General features: G+C 37.3%; 1 protein-coding gene across 1 annotated transcript in view; it reads left to right on the top strand.

The window, feature by feature from the left end:
- Nucleotides 1-20845, top strand: part of MOV10L1 (Mov10 like RISC complex RNA helicase 1) — a 30110-nt gene extending 9265 nt beyond the window's left edge. The window contains exons 11-30 of the mRNA XM_058023297.1: nt 7-93; nt 2729-2852; nt 4205-4319; nt 5623-5800; nt 6413-6483; nt 6858-6949; nt 7698-7756; nt 8304-8419; nt 9516-9546; nt 10656-10834; nt 11344-11490; nt 12264-12385; nt 13189-13288; nt 13667-13831; nt 15270-15443; nt 16204-16353; nt 17850-17957; nt 18666-18803; nt 19555-19646; nt 20166-20845. Coding sequence (XP_057879280.1) covers nt 7-93; nt 2729-2852; nt 4205-4319; nt 5623-5800; nt 6413-6483; nt 6858-6949; nt 7698-7756; nt 8304-8419; nt 9516-9546; nt 10656-10834; nt 11344-11490; nt 12264-12385; nt 13189-13288; nt 13667-13831; nt 15270-15443; nt 16204-16353; nt 17850-17957; nt 18666-18803; nt 19555-19646; nt 20166-20175 — 2258 coding nt within the window. The 3' untranslated portion in view covers nt 20176-20845. The remainder of the gene's footprint in view (nt 1-6; nt 94-2728; nt 2853-4204; nt 4320-5622; nt 5801-6412; nt 6484-6857; nt 6950-7697; nt 7757-8303; nt 8420-9515; nt 9547-10655; nt 10835-11343; nt 11491-12263; nt 12386-13188; nt 13289-13666; nt 13832-15269; nt 15444-16203; nt 16354-17849; nt 17958-18665; nt 18804-19554; nt 19647-20165) is intronic.

Below are 20845 nucleotides of genomic sequence, written 5' to 3'. Positions count from 1 at the left end.
CTCCAGAAGGAATTAATTTTCAAGATACGAATTTATCAAGGACAAAGGAAAACAATTCCTTGGTGAAAGATGAAAATATGCAAAATGGAGAAAGTGAGCAAAAAGACCATGTGGAGCAACCAACTAAGCACAGCAATATTACTCCAGAAATTGTGATAGCACCAGGTGAAAAAATATCCATAGTGATTATATGCACAGCTGTGTAAGTATTTCTTTCCCTTATTTCTAACCAATACAATGCCAAGAAGTAGTGAAAATAGACTTAGCAGTTCTGTTTCTGAGCATAGTTCTCTTCTTGGCATGTTGTGCTTTAACCCCAGCTGGAAACTGATCCCCATTCAGCTGCTTGCTCACTCCTTCCAGTGGGACCGTGGGGACGATGGGAAGAGTAAAAATGAGAAAACTCATGTGTTGATATAAAGAGAATTGATAAGGTAAAGCAAAAGCCACATCAGAAGCAAAGTAAAACAAGGAATACATTCACTTCCATGGGCAGTCAGGTGTTCAGCCATCCCCAGCACAGCACAGCTCCATCACACATGATGGTGACTTGGGAAGACAAATGCTGTCACTCAGAATGTCCTCCCTTCTTCCTTCCCCCAGCTTTATGTACTGAGCATGATGCCCTATGATGTGGAATATCCCTTGGAGCAGTTGGTGTCAGCTGTCCTGCCTGTGTCCCCTTCCAACTCCTTGTGCACCCCTGGACTCCTCAGTGGTGGGACAACATGAGAAGGGGAAAAGGCCTTGACTCTGTGCAAGCCTTTTTCAACACTGTAGAAACATCCCTATGCTATCAACACTCTTCAGCACAGATCCAAGCCAGAGCCCCATACTAGCTACTATGAAGAAAATTAACTCTACCACAGTCAAAACAGGCACATGGTGTAGTATAAAGTAAGCCAATACATATTAGCAAAACATCTGGAAATGTATGTGACTGTGAAAGCAGTTACCATTTCACTGCTTGATTCTGAATTTTTATTGAAAGAAAATTGTAGTAGCTAATGAAGCAATATGAGTGGGAGTAGGTTGCATCTCTAAAATGACACAGTGAGGTGAGTATAATGCCTGCAGATGGATATATTCTTAGTAGTAAATCCATTGCTCCATGAGCACTAGAGCTAATGCAGATTTCCTCTGTTATGTCTGATGCATTTCCTCTAGTCTAGTATCTGGTATTGCTACATGCCCTGATCTTGAGTTTTCCTGTTCTGTGATGGGAAATTCAAGTTATGTATGCTGAAATATAAAAGAAAATGCTTTCTTCACTGAAGGTGTAATTCACAGAGGAAGTGGTTTGCAAATCTTAGAAAACCCCTGAAAAAGAAAAAATACTCAGCTGCACAAAATACTTTCTTCATTTAGTTAAGAATAGAAAGTGGCTTTGTGGGAGCTCCTGCATTCAAGTAGGAGTATTACATTTGTGTAACTTTTCACTCACTTCCAGCTGTAGCTCTACAGACTTTGTGTTCCACAGCCATTGATTCCTAGGATGGTAAAGGAATAGTTGGACAGAGGAAAATAAGGTTTAATTCATTGACGTAATGCTGCAATAATATTCACACTACTTCTCATTTTAAATAGTGAAGTAAAGGGTAAAAAATTTCTTAGGAGGATGATTTAGCTCTAGTTTGAAAGATAGAGCTGCAGGCATGGCTTGCCTTCATGGAGACAGACATGTAGAAAGGATGATTTATATTTCGCTGTAAAGCCATAAAAGACACAAAGTCTTAGAGTCTTCTAAGAATACAGAATAAGCCACACAAAGCTTCATGGGAGGCTGCAGCATGAAGTTAACAAGGCTTAACTGTGTTTGCTGGCCACTTAAGAGGCCAGAGAGACTGCAGATGTAGACCATAAATTTGGACGGTTTGGTGTCTGTTTTGAGTTTTTATGTCAGAGAAAACCAGGATATAGTTTTAACCTGAGCAGATAGTCTTAGTTGGCAAAAGTGGTTTTCCTGCCAAAGAGAAGGTAAGCTGGAATTCTTCTGGGATGCATTTGTTTCCAGCACTTGGTAGCAGGGTTGGACCATGTAGTTAGGGTATTGCACTGTAGCGGTGCTTAGGTTTCATAGAAACCAATCTGACCAAACCTCCTCTTTTTGTCCCATGTGTCACTGCCCAAGCAACAATTGCAAATACAAAGTATGTTTTCCAGATTTAGAGGATTTTTCCTGCTTTCTCCGTTGATGTCTTGAAGTTAGGGTTCAGTTTTGAGTAGCCTTTCACAAGGTGCTGCGGAGCAGTTACTGCAGACAGTGAAGGGATTTGCTTCAGGTTCCTCTGTTGGACCTGTTTGGCTCTTCTTTTGCAGTAGCAGTAATTCCAAGATGTTCCTTGTAACAGAAGTATTAATTCTATGCCCTAGTAGGTTGAGTGGAGGGATTTTGCATTTTACCCAAGATTTTGATGAAATTGTGGGGTTGAGATTTTTTGCTGGGGTTTTGAGTTGGTATTTTTTGGTTGAGTGAGGTGGGTGGGTTTTTTTAATTTTTTGGGATACCTGGATTGAACTTGAGGTGGGGGAGCGTTGAGGAATTACCCTAAATTAGCAATTCTCATATATAACTGAAATGAGAATTTATCTCATGGCTGGGGAAAATGAAGTGTGGCCATGTTGGTTTTAAGAAGATAACTTCTGTTTACTTGAAGGATTCATGGGTACAGTAAAGAGCTCCTGCTGCTTGGCTTTTCTGATTTTACTGTTGGCCGCTATATTGAAGCCACTGTAACAAAAGAAGAAGAATTACTTATAGCACCTGTACAACCTTATTCTCCAGGAAAGCCTAAAAATATTCCAGATTCTCAGCTAAGGAAGACAACAGTGGCTGCCCCTAAACAAAAAAGGTACTGTCACTTTGAGTATAAAATAATACTTACCTAACACTGCTCTGTTTGGTATTGTTATATCTTTTCTGTAATGCTGAGAAAGAAAATGTGAAACTGGGAGAATCTCTACATGTTTTTACATATGCATGTATATGTTGTAAACAAGATGGTTGTGGACATTTCTGATAGAAGAGGTTGTTTAGTAATTAACTGCTTGATTTTTTTTGTAGGTTTTTCAAACAGAATTTCTAATGTGCAGTATGGTAATAAGATAAAACACTGTTTCTTTAGTTATCTACTTAGTAACAATTGTGTTATTGTGGAAAAAAATGGGAAACTGAGAATAGTTTTCTGAGATCATAAGCTTCTTAATTCATTACACAACTTTAATGTCTACATCTGACTAATGTCTCCCATCTTTCATTCAAAACTTTTGTTGATGGTTGTCCATCTTTCTAATTGGTGTAAGTCTCTCTTCAGCGCTACTCTGCATCTGAGGGAGTTCTCAGCTCCTCCCTATTTAGTGTCATTGGCAGACTTACTCAGCATACCTTCAAATGTGGCTTCCAAGTCATCTGAGAGGATGTTGAAGAAAAGTAACCCTAAGGTGGAGCCCTGTGAAACCCCACTAGGGACAGGTCACCAGTCAGATGTCACCCCCTTCACTGTAACCCTTTGTGCCCAACCTGTGAGCCAGTTGCTCACTGTCACATGATGTGTTTGTCCAGCTGTGGGCTGGATATTTTGTCCTGAAGGATCCTCTGAGACACAGTATCTAAAACTTTACTGTCTTGTGATGACATCAACCAGGCCTTTGAGTATTCAGATGAATACCATCAAGTCCCATAGACTTACAGCGATCCAGCAGCAAATCCTGCAGAAGTTCAGGTTCAACTTGGAGTTTATCATTCTCAGTCATGACTCTCCAGCTAAGGGCAGTGGCACTCCCTTAGCCCCTCATTGATGTTGAGGACAGAGACAAAGAAAGCATTAAACATCTGAGCTTTGTCTGTGTCCCTGTGTGTTAGGTGACCATCCTCATCCTGTAATGGGCCAATAGTACTTTTTGCTATTGGCATATTTTTAAAACATTTTTGTTGTCTCCCACAGTACTGGACAGCTTCACCTTCAATTGAGCTTTGGCCACGTGCATTTTTTTTCCCTACAGCATCAAGGAGCATCTTCATAAGATCTCTTACCTTTCTTCCCAGTATTACAAATTTCTCAGTTGTCACTTTGAAGGAGTCACTAGTCTGTTGTGTGTGTGTGTGTTTTGGGTTTATAGTCATGGTGATGTGGCATGTTAATCAGCTGGTTTTACGTACATTACTTGAGCAAGCTAAATGTAATGTTGTACATTTTCATTTTAGAAATAAGAGAAGGTGGTGTTCAAACTTTCTCCCACATTTTACCATACCAGATGAGTTAAGAAAATGTGTGGAACAGCAATTAGACATACTGACCTTTCAGCCCCTCCTAGCAGAGGTATGTAAGTGTAGGTTTTATATAAAAAATACTTTTTGATATGGTGGTTTTGTTCAAGCACCTTTAACTTAGGAAGAATGTATAGTCCTTAGTGTAAGAGAAGATGACATAACACTTAATCAGGTAGACTTAAACTTCAGTTTGGATCCCATAACTTCCATGGGTTTCAGTATGTTACAGAATCCAAGCCTACAAAAGCATAAATGGGAAAATCTGAAAAGAGACTTGAAGTGTTTTGGGGGTTGACATCATAGAAGCTGAAGAAAGATTTCTCTGTATTCTCACTTTTTAGGCATCACTGGAAGGGGTTTTTTGAGATGTCAGGAAAGTTGTTATTTCATAGAAAATTGCAATCTCTTGAATTACTGCAATAACAGAGGATTCTTTTCTGATTGTTAAAAATTGTTTTTGTAAACATCTTCAGATGTAATTCACTAAATCTTGTTCAAATTCTTCCCACAAGTATAGCAGTTTCAGAATACATATAAAACACCCCCCAAAAAGCTATAAAGTCTTAACAAGAGTACTACAATGATTCCTTCTCCAAAACTTTGCTCTGATTTCTGGTAGAATATGGCTGCAGCTCACATGTTTTTATAAATTTTAAGTACTTACAAACTGGAGCTGATACTTAAAGTAAGAGGCTATATTGTCTGCTGACTAAATATCTCACATTAAACTTGGGATCACAGCATTAAATTAGTAGGTTAGACATCCTCTCTCAAAAAGGAAGATAAAGCTCTGTAGTGTCTATAATAATTTTACAGTGAAGGCCTGCCATCAATGGTTACTTTTTTTAACCACACCCTAAGCTTAGATAGAAGTTGGTGCTGTTGGAGAATTCCTCTGCAGTGAGATTCGGTAAGCTCTGAGGGAGAAAATGCAGATTCTTTGAGCTCGCCGTAAGTTGCATGATCATCAGCCAGGGCCAAGACTGACATGACTCTCTCTTTTCAGCTGTCTCTGTCCATCTATTTAGATTTTTTGTTCTCTGAGCCTAGAACTCAGTCTGTAGACTGCCCCTGAATTCAGATGGTGAAACTGCTGCTGTAGTAGAGAGAGACTTGGTTAACTCTTTAGCTGAGGGGCTGTTGTATTTGAGCTCAAGGACTATACTAATCTCATTTTGGCTATTTAGCAGGTTTAAAATATTATCTAGTGCATGGATGCATGTATTTAGATATCTTATTTGGCAACCCAGTTGCTGTGCAGTCTGTCTCAAGAAGTGTTTTGTTTAATGTTAGCAATAGTGGATTCTGTATCTTCGTGTACCACAATAGTGTCTTCTGGGTTTTTTTTTCAGCGTCTTAATCTAGATAATTATAAAGCAAACTTTTCTACTCTTTTATGGCTTGAAGAGATCAAAGCAGAAATGGATTTAAAAGATTACTACATGAGTGGGGTTACTTTAAAAAGGAATGGGAACTTGTTAGTGCTGGAAGTGCCAGGAGTAGAAGAGGGCAGACCTCGCCTGATTCCAGGTAGAAATGAATGTGAGATAAAGTCAAATGGCATGTTGATCTATGTTTTCACAATGCAAACTGTATTGTTTATTCATTTGTTTAAAGAAGTCTTTCAGACGTTTGAGTACAAAGTTATTCATTTAGGCTACTGGACAGGGGACTCAAGGACACTATGTTAGTGTCTCAGTCTTACAGTGGCTGCTATCTGAAGCAGCATTGCATGTGTCTGTTCTTACAGATGTTTCAGCACTTTAGGGTTTTTCTTTTACAATAATCAGTGGGACTTTCAGCAAAAATAAACTGTGCAATGTAGTAATAGCTTTAAAAGCAGTAAGTGTAGCAAAAAGACTGGGAAAGCAGCTAAAATTAAGTTTAGAATTTCAAGTAATATACAAGATAGTGTTTTCAAGAGGTGTTGTCTGATGGCATCAATACTAGATACCTTTTATAATATACAACTACATATGGCATTTCAAAACAGTACTGATGGATGCAGCAACTTTGCTGAAGTTAGCCTCTTCCAAATTCCTAGTTTAAACATGCAGGAGGGAAGGAGAAATTACATGCTGCAGTGAAAATGTTGCTATTCCTTGTAACAGTATTTTGCCTTTTATCTTTGTTTTCAATTAGGTGATAAGGTGATACTGAAAAGTCAGGTCTACTCAGATCATATAATAGAGTACATTGCCTATGTCTCTGAGGTAAGCAAAGTGTTTCTCCTCTTGAAAATACCATGGTCCACAGGTTTTATAGGGGAAGCTTGCAATTCCTGGAGTTGGAGACTATTTTAACCTGACTTCTGAGAAGATAGGTTTATTCTATCTGTATTTGGAATGGTGATTTTGTATTTTTGTTGTATTTTTGATAACTGGCTTCCGTATTCTTTTGAGGTTATAATGTTTGCCTGCTCTGAAAGCACTTTTAACATAATCTAGATATGTAATGTGTTGTTAGTAGGTAAATCTAGATTTACATTTTGGAGTTAGTGGGGGGTTAAGTGCTTTCAGAGGTGCTTTTTTATGTTTAAAGTACTAAATCTTCATCAGGATCCTGACTTCTTTTATCTTTGCAACAGATATGTGAAGAAGATGTTACTCTTAAGGTTAATGCTGACTTTGAACGTGCTTACAACTTGGAGCCCATGGATGTGGAATTTGTTCATTGCAGGTGTTTTTATAAGCTTCCAGAAAGCTGTGTTTAATGATTCCTCTAGTAGAATGACTTTTAAAATATGACCATCAGCTGTTTATTTTGGTGGACACAGAGAAAGACATAGTTAAGATCTTGCCAAGTTTTTCACTTCTTTTCCTCAACCCACCTTTGCCACCATATTCATGGTTAAAAGACTTTAACTGTACAAGTGTCCAAAGAGTTGTTATCTTAATCATTTCTAGATAGCCACACCAATGCCAGATAGAAAAATGGGGAGGAATGAGGTGGGGTGTTTGGGGGTATTTTTCTTAGGTTTTGGGTGGTTTGGTTTTGTTTTTGTTTTTTTAATGTACTAATATAGCTGCAAGACTATGCAGGAAGTAAAAGTAGGTGGTGATAACCTCCCATTCTTTTATACTTATGTTTAATTCATGGGATGTTGTTACCTGCTTGGAGTTATGTAATAAATCTTCTCTGTAAATTCAGCCTTGCAAAGAGCTTCCTTGAAAGTGTTGAACACCAGGCTATCTTTGTATCACTGAAAAGCCAGAGACTATGTGTGTCAATATTTTTCATAGCTAAGCTGTTTATACCTCTGCAACATATTTCTCAGTAGATTGTTTCTTTTAAAAACACACATTTTTATATAAAACCTTTTTTTTATGCACAGTAAAAAGTACCAGGTAACTCCTAGGAGTGTGCTCTCACAGTACATGGAAATGTAAGCTTTTACTTTAATTACAAATCTGTATTCTGGTTTCAGTATTCCTAGCAGGCGATGCCAGTTGGCCATTCAGCAAGCTGTGTACCTGGGTGAAAAAGGTACATTTCATTTGACTGTTAAGCTGTCTAGAGGAGTTTCTTTGTGCAGAGTCCTGTGGATTTTATTGCTTTCACATCAGGGCATACTGGGAAGAATGCATTGTAATTTGTTCTTACAGGAGTTTTCCATGCCTTAGGGGCTTTTTGTTTTGGTTTGGTTTTTAAGAAGAAAAAACAATACTGAATGTGTAGAAGGTTTTGTCAAAATTATTTCATCTGTTGGCCATCACAGGCAGGAGGGTAGGAAGCAAACTTTGTGAACTGTTAGAGCCAACAAGAAATGTAGGACTCATGCATACTGCTATAATAATAGCCACTGAAATGGCTGTGCTTTGTATTACCTCAGAATTTATTAAAAACCACTGATTTCCTGTTCCATGGTTGAGTTGAGCAATGCATGTGAACTTCACTTATTACCACCTTAGTTCTTATAAACCAATTTTGGCAGCTCAGACTAAGCTGATGTATGAACAGTAAAATTAATCAGTGAAATATGCAAAGTGTTTGTTTGAAATTTCTCTACTTTCTTTTTCTCTGCTTAATTTAGTGTTATTTCCAGAAAGGCTTGTGTTACAATCACCACAAGCTATAAGGACCCAGAATGCTACAGAGTATTGTGCTGTTGATGATGGCCTTAAACAACCTTCACAGCAGGAAAGTAAGGTAACTATTCTGTAAATGTTCCTTAAAATACTCCTTCATTCAGATGGGTACCAGATACTTACTGTACAGCGATTGCCAGAAGGGACTTGAATAATGGAGTATCAAAGAATCAAATTGTATTCTGCTGCATTCTAATGACAGAAGTTTTTGTTTGCTGCCTGGAGATGGGAGATTTTATGACAGCTGATACTATAAAGCTTACAAAATGGAAAGTGCATATTAAAAAAAGTGAAAAGTGTGATTGTGGTGGAAATTGTCAGATTTGCCTTAGACTAGTTCTCATAGCTACTGTTGAGTAGATACTGTAAGTCCAGTTAATGTGGCAGGAAATAATTTTGTAATAGAAGAAAAATCATCCTTTTCTGAGTAGATTTACCCAGGCTTAGCTGCCACTTATAATATATTAGTAAAATGTAGAAAGGACTTTTGGAGGCTGCCTAATTCTCTTTCCTTTTTGAAGCAAGACTGTCACCAGCACTAAATCAAGTCTGCTTGGGGGCATGTGGCAGCATTTCTTTTTTTTTTTTTTTTTGTCTAGACTTTTCTCAGTGTCTGCATAACCTGTATTTCACCACCTTTACACTCAAGATTTTTTCCTAATTCCCTAATTATTTCACCTGGAGTTTATGCTTTACAACAAGAAGTAATCAATCAATCTGATTTGGAACCAGTATTTTTAAGATGACATCCAGAACCTTGCCAACACCACATTCCCTACAAGCAATTTTCTCCTGTGCTGCCATCTAAAGGGACATGTCCACCAAGGAAGATGTATCTTTCAAAGTGGTCTGGAATTTGACTGCTGTTGTGGAAGCAAACAAGTTATGTAATCATGGCTTCAGAATCCTCATCTGAGCCTGCAGAGTATTTATGAAATAAATGTCTAATGTTAACAGAGCCAAAGTATTGGAAATCTTAAACTTAACATGGAAATTCCTGGCACCTTCTCCTACTGTTCTTACCTTTCTGTCTTAACAGTAGGTATTCTATTTAATGGGGAAAAAATTAAAGCTTAGCAAATTCAAAATTATCAGGGAAGATAGTTGCCTGTCTTCATAAGGTTATAAATGCATTTATCTTCACTTTCTCTTTGCAGATCAGAAAAAAGCAGAACAAACAGACAAAAGGTATGACATCAAGGGAGGTGAACATAACAGAGGTGATGAGAGTAACTCTGCAAAAAAGCCAACTTGGTATATTTTCTGTGCTTAAATAATAAGTATCACATCAGTAAATCAGGCTCTGCCTTTAAAGACAAACTCTAGAAATACTAGCAGGAAGTTTCTATGGAGGCTTTTGGTGCATGACTTAAACATCTCTAATTCACAGAATCTAGAATGATTTGGGTTGGAAAGGACCTTAAAGGTCATCGAGTTCCAACCTCTCTGCCACAGTCAAGAACACCTCCCACTAGACTGGGTTGCCCAGAGTTCACCCAGGCTGGCTTTGAACACTTTCTTTGGGGGAAGGGGGAGCAAGCATCTGATATTTTGTAATAAATAAATAGTTGTTTCCCAGTCATTTACTCATGACTTTTTGATCATATTCAGAGTTTTCAATTTGTTATTGGGATGCTGTTTCTCATCTTTGGGAAAGTTTTGCTAAAGATGCTAAAACTTTTTCAAGTATCCCAGATTATTGCTATGCTTTTTTTTTTTTTGAAAATATGACTTTAAATATCATTTTAATGAAATGCCTGAGAGGAGAGTGATCATGCCATTTTTTGTCAAAAGTATTTTTAAGAATTTCTGAGAAATTACCTAGAATGCACTTCTGTCCAAAGGTTAATAAGATTCTACTGCAGAAAGCTGAAGTTAAACTAATTCAGACAGGATTAAGAAAAAAAACTTCTAGCAGTTGTAGCAGAGGGCTGATCATGTAATACTGATACCATTCCCAAAGTGCCAGTTACTGGAAGTTTCTCAAGTTTTGCTGTTCTAGGACAAGAAAGTGAACTTGATTCTAAAATTACTGAATAGAGTTTTTATTGATTGTTCGGTTATGTAATCAGGGTCCTTTTGTGCTTTTCAATAAAGAGCCAGTACACTTTAGAAATATGAATGGCTTATTTTCTACTTAGTATTCAATGAAAATGGAATTTTAGAGAAATTCATTGGTTGTTACCACAAAAGGAAAACAAAAAATGTGCAGAAGCATGTTATGAATAGGAATTGTTTTAATCTACTTACATTAAAAACATATGTGAATTTCTGAGATATGCTTGTCTCGATTACAGCTGGTGAAACTGTGGCACTTAAACAGAGAGAAGGTGAATTTTTCAATCCTGTGCTGAATGTGCAACAGAAGCTGGCAGTGAAAAGGATACTGAGTGGTGAATGTCGCCCAACACCTTATCTTCTCTTTGGACCACCAGGAACTGGAAAAACAGTGACAGTAATTGAAGCTATTTTACAGGTAGTAGTAAATAACAAATCAGTCATCTCTAGTCTTTTCCATGTTGGAACATTTATAGTATTTCTGTAAGTGCCAACATATTTTTTTCCAAAGGCATTTTCAAAATACTCTTTTAAAATAATTTTCTACAGCTCCATGGAATGAGGAAAATCCATCTTCATATGGATTTAACAAAATTTTGAATGGCTTATTTTCAAGCTTTTTTGTCTTTAAAACTTCAGTGAACAGTATCTACCTTGTGATTCCAGTAGTGCATAATGTATTCATGAAGCACGGTGTACATTAATGTGATAATCATTAATTAGTTCTTTTATGGCTACACTCAGTTTGAGACTACTTAGTCATGACTGTTGGCAGGAGCATTTCTGAACTGTAAAAGAATGAATGGAAATCACACATGTGCAGAACTCCTCTGGGTTCTGTATTCAGTACAATAAAATGGGAATGTTTGCACTACTGCTGCTTCTTAAATAACCTTTTTTTTTTAATATCTGTCTTCTTTAATGTAGATACACTTTACTCTGCCAGACAGTCGGATTTTGGTGTGTGCACCATCAAATGCTGCAACAGATCTGATTTGCTTGAGACTGCATCAAAGCAATCTCTTAAAACCAGGAACTATGGTTCGAGTTAATGCTGCCTTCAGGTCAGCAGAGGTAAATATTAGATATGCCTGTCACTTAAGGTTTCCATTTTAATATTTTTACCTTAAAATACTGATTTAGTATTTTAACTCTCAGCGGCTATGAGGCTGCTTAGGTTTGCTTAGCATCCAGAGTATTACATTTCTTCAGCTTTTCCAGAAGATTAACTGGAAAGTTGATCATAATCCTTAATTTGATTGTATGAGCATAAGATCTTCACCTTTTTCTTGCTATGCATTACTCTACAAACAGCAAATAGGCGTTGGTGGGGATTTTTGATTTCATTTAGGTTTTTTTTTGTTATCAGTCCAGGTTAAGACTGCTTACACAGAAAGTAAGCAGGTAGGATTGTCATCTCTATGCAGGACACACACCTTGTGGGTTCATTTCATATATATACATGTATATGTATACATATGTGTATGTATTTACATGTAAATGTGTATATATAGAGATATACATTTGTGTGTATATACATATGTGTGTGTGTATGTATATATGCACATATATGTTTGTGTATATATAGATGAGTACATAAAATAGCCAAAAGTTCCATTTTGATCCTTACAGTAAAGCACAGATGTCTTCCATATGTACTATTTTCTTAGGAAAATTAGTTCATTCATTTTGGTGTATGAATGGGTGTTAGGCTATGTGTTTTGCTCAGCTTTTAAAACAGTTTTCAGAGAGCTTTTCTATTCAGATTTAAAATTTCTGTTTTAGGCTGGCAAGTTGTTTTACCTTTTTTTTTTTTTTCAAGTTTTTTTTTACTTTTTTTTGTGCAGCAAATTGATGACATGGTGAAACCTTACTGCAAAGATGGTGATGATATTCAGAAGGCATTGTGGTCCAGGATTGTAATTACAACATGCAGCAGTGCAGGACTGTTTTATCAAACAGATACACGGTACAGTACCATAGATAGCAGTGTCACTGAAGTGGCTGAATGACACAAACCCCAGAGCTTTTACAGCCTGACTGACCTGTAACTTGGGCTGTTTTAATAGTTTATTGCATGAACCTGTATTGTGTTAGAGAGCAAAGCACTTGGTTTGAGTAATGTTTAAGCAGAAACTTTCCTCATGGTAAATTTAGGAATTATCTGGAGGAATGTTTAAGATTTTTGAAACAATAATGTCTCCTCTGCCTCCTGTGGGAATTACATTGCTCTTGACAATCACTTTGGCTCAAAATGATTGCCACACTAGAAATTACCATGTATTTGGTTTTTATCAAGTCCCCTTTAATAACTGTAAACAACTTTCATAACCAGTTCTTTTAACCAAGGTTGTGTCTGACTTGGATTTTAATTTCGGAAAAGGACAGTCTAAAGCTTTCCTATCTCAAGTTGTTTGGCAGAAACAAAGCTTGGGGATTGTTTTTGCTGTACCAAGTGCCTTGTTTTAATTCAATATCTTAGGAATACTGAGAATAAGGGAAGCTTTTCTAACTATCTTAACGTTGCTACAATGCTTTAATTAAAGGTTGTGTATATCAGAGTATGTAAGTGAAATCAAAGAAGAAAAATGAAAGTTAGGGGATTGTTTTTTCTCTATTTCCTTCTGGAAATACCCATCTTTGCTCTGTGTCTTTGGGTTGCCTGGCACACTTGACAAGGATGTTAACACAATTGCTGAGGTCAACCACAGGGTGGCAGAACGAACTAATCTGAAAACAGCCCTGTTTCAGGTTAATGTTACTTAATTACAGGCTTGGGCATTTCACTCATGTGATTCTGGATGAAGCAGGTCAAGCAAGTGAACCAGAGAGTCTCATTCCTATTGGGTTGATTTCAGAAGCTGATGGACAGGTAATTCTCTTAACATCATTTACTTAAAGGGAAAAAGCTTGTTTATTATTTTCATATTTTGTGGATTATGTAGAGTGCAAGCAGCCATTTTCTGGTAATGAGTTTTTTAATAGAGATTATTCATGCATAATATCAATTCTCAACACTTAAACAAGTTTCTTTACCTCTAGAGCAAATCTGTGCTGGGAGGACTGGGTCTGTGTGGGAGATACCACAATAAAGGATGTGTTCTGTTCTTTGCAAACAAATGTTTGAAAGAAAGCAGAATACTTGATATGAATTGGTCTTTGAATTCTGAAACATGTATGTCATTATAAAATGAAGTTTCAGTAACAATTATTTTAATCTAAAATGGATGTTTTTAAATTTCATATACAGATAATTCTCGTTGGAGATCCGAAGCAATTAGGGCCAGTAATAAAATCTAAACTTGCACAGTCTTTTGGATTAAGTATGTCCTTGCTAGAAAGACTGTCATCAAGAGAGCTGTATCTCAGAGATGAGGATGCTTTTGGTGCCTGTGGAGCATACAATCCTTTGTTGGTGAGTTAAGCCTTCCATCAATCTTTTTCAGCTCAATCAAAAAAGGAGAACTTGTGGTTTCTTGTCACCGTTTTGCTCCCTGATGCTTAATGATAAGTCTAGCTTGAGCATGAATTCTCTAGAAAAGCTTGATTAATTTGCATATGTAGTCTGAATAGTAAAGATGCTGACTCTTCCATCATGGTAAAACTTTTCTTTGAAGGGATCCTCTATTCTTAAGTATCATAAGTCAAATATGGTGCACAAAGCACAGTTGTAAATAATAGCTTAAAATTCTCTTTCACATTCATAGTCCAGGTTTACCATTACTTCATTTTCCACAGATGAAAAAGTACAATTTCTGCTTTTACCATAAAAAGACAGAGTATCTTCTTTGAAGATTAATTTTGCAAACATCATGTTTCACAAAGGAAAGAAGAGAAATTGTTCTTATTTCTGTATCATGTCTTCATTTGAAGGTTAGCTTCCCCAGATTTCTGTATGGGCAAGTACCTAAAATCTATGTTAAGTGGCAGAGGTAGCATAGTATTTAAACAATTACAGATGTTTGAGCTGCTTTAATTACTGTCTGAATCCCAAACATAGGGCTGATGTTAAGCTTCCTAAGGTGCCTTCCTATTCTCATGGTAACATACTTCAAAGGACTAAACTGAGAGCAAAAGATGACTAAATGACCATGGAAATAGAGAAGGGAGGAAATCTGATGGCACATTTAAGGGTGAAAGTGAGGGTATTTGGACCTAGGCTTTAGGTCAGGTTCAGCCTGCTGAAAAACCTGTCACAATTCCTCCTAAAATCTGTTAGCGCAAACTCTGGTTGTTGTGTTCCTTACGTGGTGCTTGAGGAGAATTGGCATAGTGAGAGATCAGGAAATGGGAGGGCTTTAAGGATAGGTTTTGACTGGAATATCCTATGTTATCCCTTTTACAGGACTGGGGTTTTTTGAGCTGGTCATTACTTTCTGGAATGCTTCCTTAAGATTATTTTTTCATTTAAAGACCTTTAAAACACCTTTTAGATGTTTTAAGGCCAGCTTCTGTCAGCTGTTCCGATGCTCCCTGTTTGCCTGTCAAGACTTTTTCAGAAAAAGACATTGTATCCATTGAAATCCCATGGAAATAATCTGACTCTTAAAAAAGGAGAATGTGTCTATACATCAAATGTTTCAAGAAACTGGAGAATGTCCTATTTGTCTATCATGTACATTCAATTCTCTTTGTTTCCCCTTTGGAAGGGAGGGAGATGGTCCTTCAAAAAACTGCTTTGGTGTACTTCTTACTTACAGAAGACCACAACTGCTGTTTTTGCCTTGAATACAGTTCTTTGGCAGCCTTAGAAATGCTAAATGCTAGTGGATGGTAAGGTAGTAGCTGTGTTCTGAGAAGTCTGATGAATAATTACCTGTTTCAGTTACAGATTTTGGATTTTGTCTTTGCAGATCACTAAACTCACAAAGAACTACAGGTCACATTCTGCGTTGCTTGCCTTGCCATCTAAATTGTTTTATCATAAGGAGCTAGAAGTTTGTGCAGATACTTCAGTAGTGACTTCTTTCTTGAATTGGGAGAAATTGCCCAGGAAGGGATTTCCATTAATTTTTCATGGAATAAGGGTATGTGAAATGTTCATACAGTGAACTAAATGTATAGGCTTGCTAGCAGCTTGCTGATTTCTTTAGAATAAATTCTAGAAAGGATATGAAAAAAGCTTAATATGCCTTTCACAGATAATGTGACTTCCTGACCATCTGGTTTTAAAAACAAATACTTAAGTCACATATTTAGTAGGAACTTGAACAGCTGCCTCCTGAAGTGCACTGTGGAGACATTTTCATGCAAGTTTAAATTCATAGCAGATGACCAGACTGGTGTTACCATCAGCTGCTCTAGATTGCTTTTGATGAGAGTTTCCTACATTCAGATGGTTACAAGCCTCTAAAACTAAAGGATCATTAGAGCTTAACTTGGCAGGGGAAAAAGTAGTACCTTGGGAAAAAAAAATTCTTGAATCTTCCAAGAAGTTAGTAAGAAGTAATATCTGCTGCTTGGAGAGGCTTGGTTTAGAACTCTTCCGCCTTGAAAAAAGCAAGATGTCAGCTTATTAACATTTTATTCTGAGTTGAGATATAACTCCTTTGTTGCATACTTAAAATACTTTTGTTATATTGCTTATATTTATAAATGTATAAAAATATATATAAAATGTCAGGTAATACTTGTTCTCTCGAAAAGGTGTATAGAGAGGGAGAGAAATGATACAGAATATTCCATCACTTTTTTTGCATTCAGGAGGTATAAGAATAATGTGTTAATAAGTACATAGTCATTTCTGCACCTGATCTCCATCATCTCATTTCCTTTCCCCCAACACAGGGCAGTGAAACACGTGAAGGTCGCAGTCCTTCATGGTTCAATCCAGCCGAGGCCGTCCAAGTGATGACGTACTGTTGCCAGCTGGCCAGAAGTGAATACTCTGCAGTGCCAGTGACAGACATTGGAGTGATTGCACCATACCGCAAACAGGTACAGTGTTCAGCAGGTCTGATGTCTTCAGAGCCTCAGAGCTGCTGTATTCTCCATTCTCAGCCTGTTGTCTCTGCCTGGTTAGGCGTAGGATGGCCTTGGGACAACCCATGCTCCAAAGGACGAGAGCACTCTCCAGATTTTTCGGTCTTCAATATTGTTTATTGATTCTTATCTACAAAGTCGTCCCCCAGCCTGACAGAGGTCTGCCCAGCAAGACAGCCATGGGCACACTGACCTCCCTCTGGGCAGTCGTCTATTTTTATACTAAAAACTACGTATAAGATATTTACCTTTACCTTCCGATACCTTTTACCCTTATTAACAAGTGCACATTTAATGTGAACCAATCTTAAAGTGCCAGCATCACCACCAAAGATGGATGACAAGAAGAAGAGGAGAAGGACAAGACACGTCCTAATTCCTCCATCTTGTCTCCTAAAAACCCCCCTGTACCAAAATCCCAAAACTTGTATTTTCACCCTGTGAATAATCAATTCCTTCACCACTTATCCCCAAGTGGTGAAGGAATTGGACACCTCTTGTCCTCACAGAGGTGGCACATCCCGTGCAGGGTCAAAATCCAACCACCAAGCACTTCTGGCAACATTTCAGGATTTCCAAGCCCCCAAAGGGTTGTCTTGGTAACTCTGGACATCAGGAGTGATGTGCTGAGTTCCCACACTGTATTTCATGGTGGCTGTGTTTACAGTTATTTGTTTTTTCAAATATTCGTAAGTATTCATACTGTTGATGTTACTGAATTTCTTACACTCCATAAACAATAATTTCATATGATTTAATGCGACTTTGTCCTTCATCTGCCTATAATACAAGGCATATGATAGTAATGTCCACATTAAAAAAGTCACTTTGTATTGCAGGAACACTGATTAGAAAGTAGTCTTTGACTGTAATCTTCAGCATAGTCAGGCAGGATTTCTTCTGAAATCTTTTGGAGCACTTCAGTTATAATCTCTGAACAACTTTTAGCAGATGGCAGTGCAGTAATCCCATATGTACCAGGATCCCAGTGCCTGAGACTCCTTGTTCTCTCTCTCTTTTGGTGGGTACTTAAGATCATACCCCACATCTGCCTGTCACTCTGCATGATGCTCCTGGCAAGCAAAGGTGGAATCTTTGTGGTCATCTTCTTCAAGGGCTAATGGAAGCTGCTTGTCCTTGGATCTGTCATATGCATTGTTTTGGATATGATGCACACTGGAAAAAGAGGGTTTAAGGATCTGAGTTATCTTTAAAATCTGGACTACTAAAAATCTTGCCTTCTATTCAGTTTATGGTAGAGAGTACTCCTTTACCTAAGTTGTGTATTAGCTGTGATACTTTCTTGAAGGAAAAGTTACTATGTTATTTGAAAATCTCACTAGTGAATGATTGTGTAGCTTGGTGTATGTGGTATGGTTTTGGTTTTAAAGCAGTGCACCCTCAAATGTAACACTAAATTCCCTCAACCACGTTTTTTTTTTTCTTGATAGGTGGAAAAAATTAGATTTCTTCTCAGAAGTATTGATTTGGAAGACATAAAGGTTGGCACAGTAGAAGAGTTTCAAGGGCAGGAATACATGGTTATCATCTTATCAACAGTGCGTAAATTTACTGTGGTATTATTGAGAATTTTTATGTGTCTAATTCTCTGTGTTTCAGTTTTGATATAGGCCTTTAAAAAATTTAGAAGCTATATTTTTGTCAGTCTATCACAGTATTTGAAAGCAGAGCTTATTAAGTGCATGCTTGTTTAGTTGCTCTTCTCTTTAAAATATGGATTGTTAAAAATCTGTTGCTTTCTGTTTAAATAATGGTAGTAGTACTTCATACTTGCAGCTTGGAGGAAGAATCCAGGATTTTCTCACTTTTTTTTTTTTTCTTCCTGAGGGCAGTGGTACTGTACTTAGTTTCACAAGTGGTATGATGATCAACATCATACCATAGCTTTTCAGTCCACTATTAGAATTCCCTTAAAGTATTTCTAGGTATGTACTGCACTCTTATTTATAAGAACTCATTATTTAGGTAATGAAGATTTTCTTTTTTCAAAGATAAGTTCACGTATGGATGAAAAATGGGTAAAAAAATAATGAGTCATAGTTTTAGCACACTACTTGCTTTGGCTGGTTTTCCTATGCTAAGACAAAGCACACTGATGAGGCTACTGAAGAAGGAATACTGAAAGACACATTGTGAATTGTCATTCAGCTGAGTGGATTTTTGCAGTAAGGAAATACTATGTTAAAGTTACACTGTGGTATGTTGTATTCTCATCATTTTATTTCTAAAACTATCCTTAATTTTAGGTGCGATCTCAGAAAATGGTAATTGATGATGAAAAACACTCTCTGGGCTTTCTCTGTAACCCAAAGAGATTTAACGTAGCAATTACTCGAGCAAAAGCTTTGCTGATTGTCGTGGGAAATCCTCACGTTCTTGTGAAAGTAAGTTTTGGGTTTATATCTTTGAATTGCATATGTTATTTGCCCCAGCAGTTGTATGATTTTGTGGTTAATCTGATGTGAGGAAGCATCAGAACATGTTAGGAATATTGTCCTCAGTCTGCATTTGGGAGTATCTGATCTCCGTGTGTTCAGTACGAACAGACAGTTCAGGCACACACACAGTAGATTTCCAAGCACAAGGGAAATCCTGCTCTGTGTGTACAGACTCCTAGCTCCTTTTTGTCTCCAGCCTGGAGGCTCTGACTTCCTCTCAAGTTCTCCAGCATCATGCAAGTCCATTAAGCATGTTCTGAATGACCTCACACAATTAGGTTCTTCACAAAATGTAGTTGCATCACTTCAAGTGGAGGGTGGCAGAAGTGATTGTTCCCAATTAATGCAACAAGTGCCAGGGAGGACTCCTTTTGGACTCATGCATGGTCCTTCCACAGGAATAAGTTCAGCTTGTCTTAATATCTCATTTTATGTCTGACAAACAACAAGGAAAACAGTGTTCCAGAAATGGTCTGAATGAAAATTTAATTCCCCCACACCTAACATGTAACTATGTGAGTGAGAGCAGCTGTAGGTACCTTCCTCGCATTTTGCACCATACTTGCACCATTTGTAGAGTTCTGTTTCTGGAAGAGATCCTATTAAATCTCTTACATTCATGTGCCATGTTAATTTGTTTGCAAATTCACTTTACAGAGCACCATGATTACAATTATATATTAATTTTCTCTTGTAGGATCCCTGTTTTTGTGCACTGTTAGAATACAGTTTAATGAACAGAGTTTATATAGGTTGTGACCTGCCCACAGAGCTGGAACACCTGCACAAGTAAGTGTCTGGTCTTCAGTTTAACCTTGCCAGATATTGATCAGTTTTCAGTATTTTTAGAACTGGTGTCATTTGGAAGATTGATCAGTACAACAGCCTGGGTTACCATAGTAGGATTGGATTTTGCATTCCTAAGTAAACATTATGTAAACATAATGGTGTAATGTAACCCTGTTTTCTCCTGCCCCATAAAAGAATCTGACCATTCATTATTAAATAAGAGCTGTTGTTGGCTTTGGTATCTTATGTATCCCCAAATGATAATGGCATATTTGATCATCGTTAAGGTGGAGGGTACAGCAGAAGTATTTAAGGTGATTTCACTGTAGTTAAAAACAAAGTGCTTGAAATTTTAAATATGTTTCTTCTGGTAACATGTAATGAATACAGTGTTCAATGGGTATTATAGGGTTCAATGATTATATATAATCACCCTAGATTATACTATTTTTTTTAATCAAAACTGTTGTTTATGGGAAAAGTAAGCAAGATTTTTATGTTACTCTCTTTAATTGACAGGTGTGACTAGTTTTTTGGTATTCAAGATGCATTCAAGAGTTTGGTATTCATCTGTTTTGAAACTAAAAACACTTATAAAAAATTTACTCCTGAGCAGATCAAGCACTTTTTGTCCTCAGGGAGAGGCACATGTTCTGAAATGGATAGAAGTTTCTGCAAACAAGATTTTTTTTTTTCTTTTAAGAAGTGAAAAAATTGAAATTAATACTGTAAAGTAGTAGTGGCACCTTATTAGCTTTTCTGTTTAAAATGTGTATTAATGTGCCTCTGCAAAGAACAATATGCCTGAATCCTCCAGACTTCAGGAGAAAAGTACTGAAGGACTCCTACATCAGCTTTTCCATATTCCATAATTGTTTCAGCTTCTCAGTTTTCTCAGCCTTGTGTAGTGCCACCTAAAACTGGACTGTCCCAAGAACGTAAATGTGTGTCATTGTTGTGGGAGCATTACAGTAATGTATGTTTGATGTGAACTGGAATGATACATTAAATATTTCCACTCAACTGGTACTGAGTACCTTAAGCCAAAACCCCACTTCCAGTTTTTAAGGCCTTTGTAAATACAGCTGAGATCACACAGGGTGTTCTTGCTTTCCACTGTAGTTTAGCCATCTGCTGTGGTGCATGTCAGAGCAATGCCTTAAGTGGTGGGTTAAAGAAAAAAAAGAAAATTAAAACTG

Source organism: Melospiza georgiana, chromosome 4, assembly GCF_028018845.1.
Source record: "Melospiza georgiana isolate bMelGeo1 chromosome 4, bMelGeo1.pri, whole genome shotgun sequence".
Taxonomy (NCBI): domain Eukaryota; kingdom Metazoa; phylum Chordata; class Aves; order Passeriformes; family Passerellidae; genus Melospiza; species Melospiza georgiana.
The sequence above is the reverse complement of the archived record's forward strand: the minus strand, read 5'-3'. Positions and strand labels throughout refer to the sequence as shown.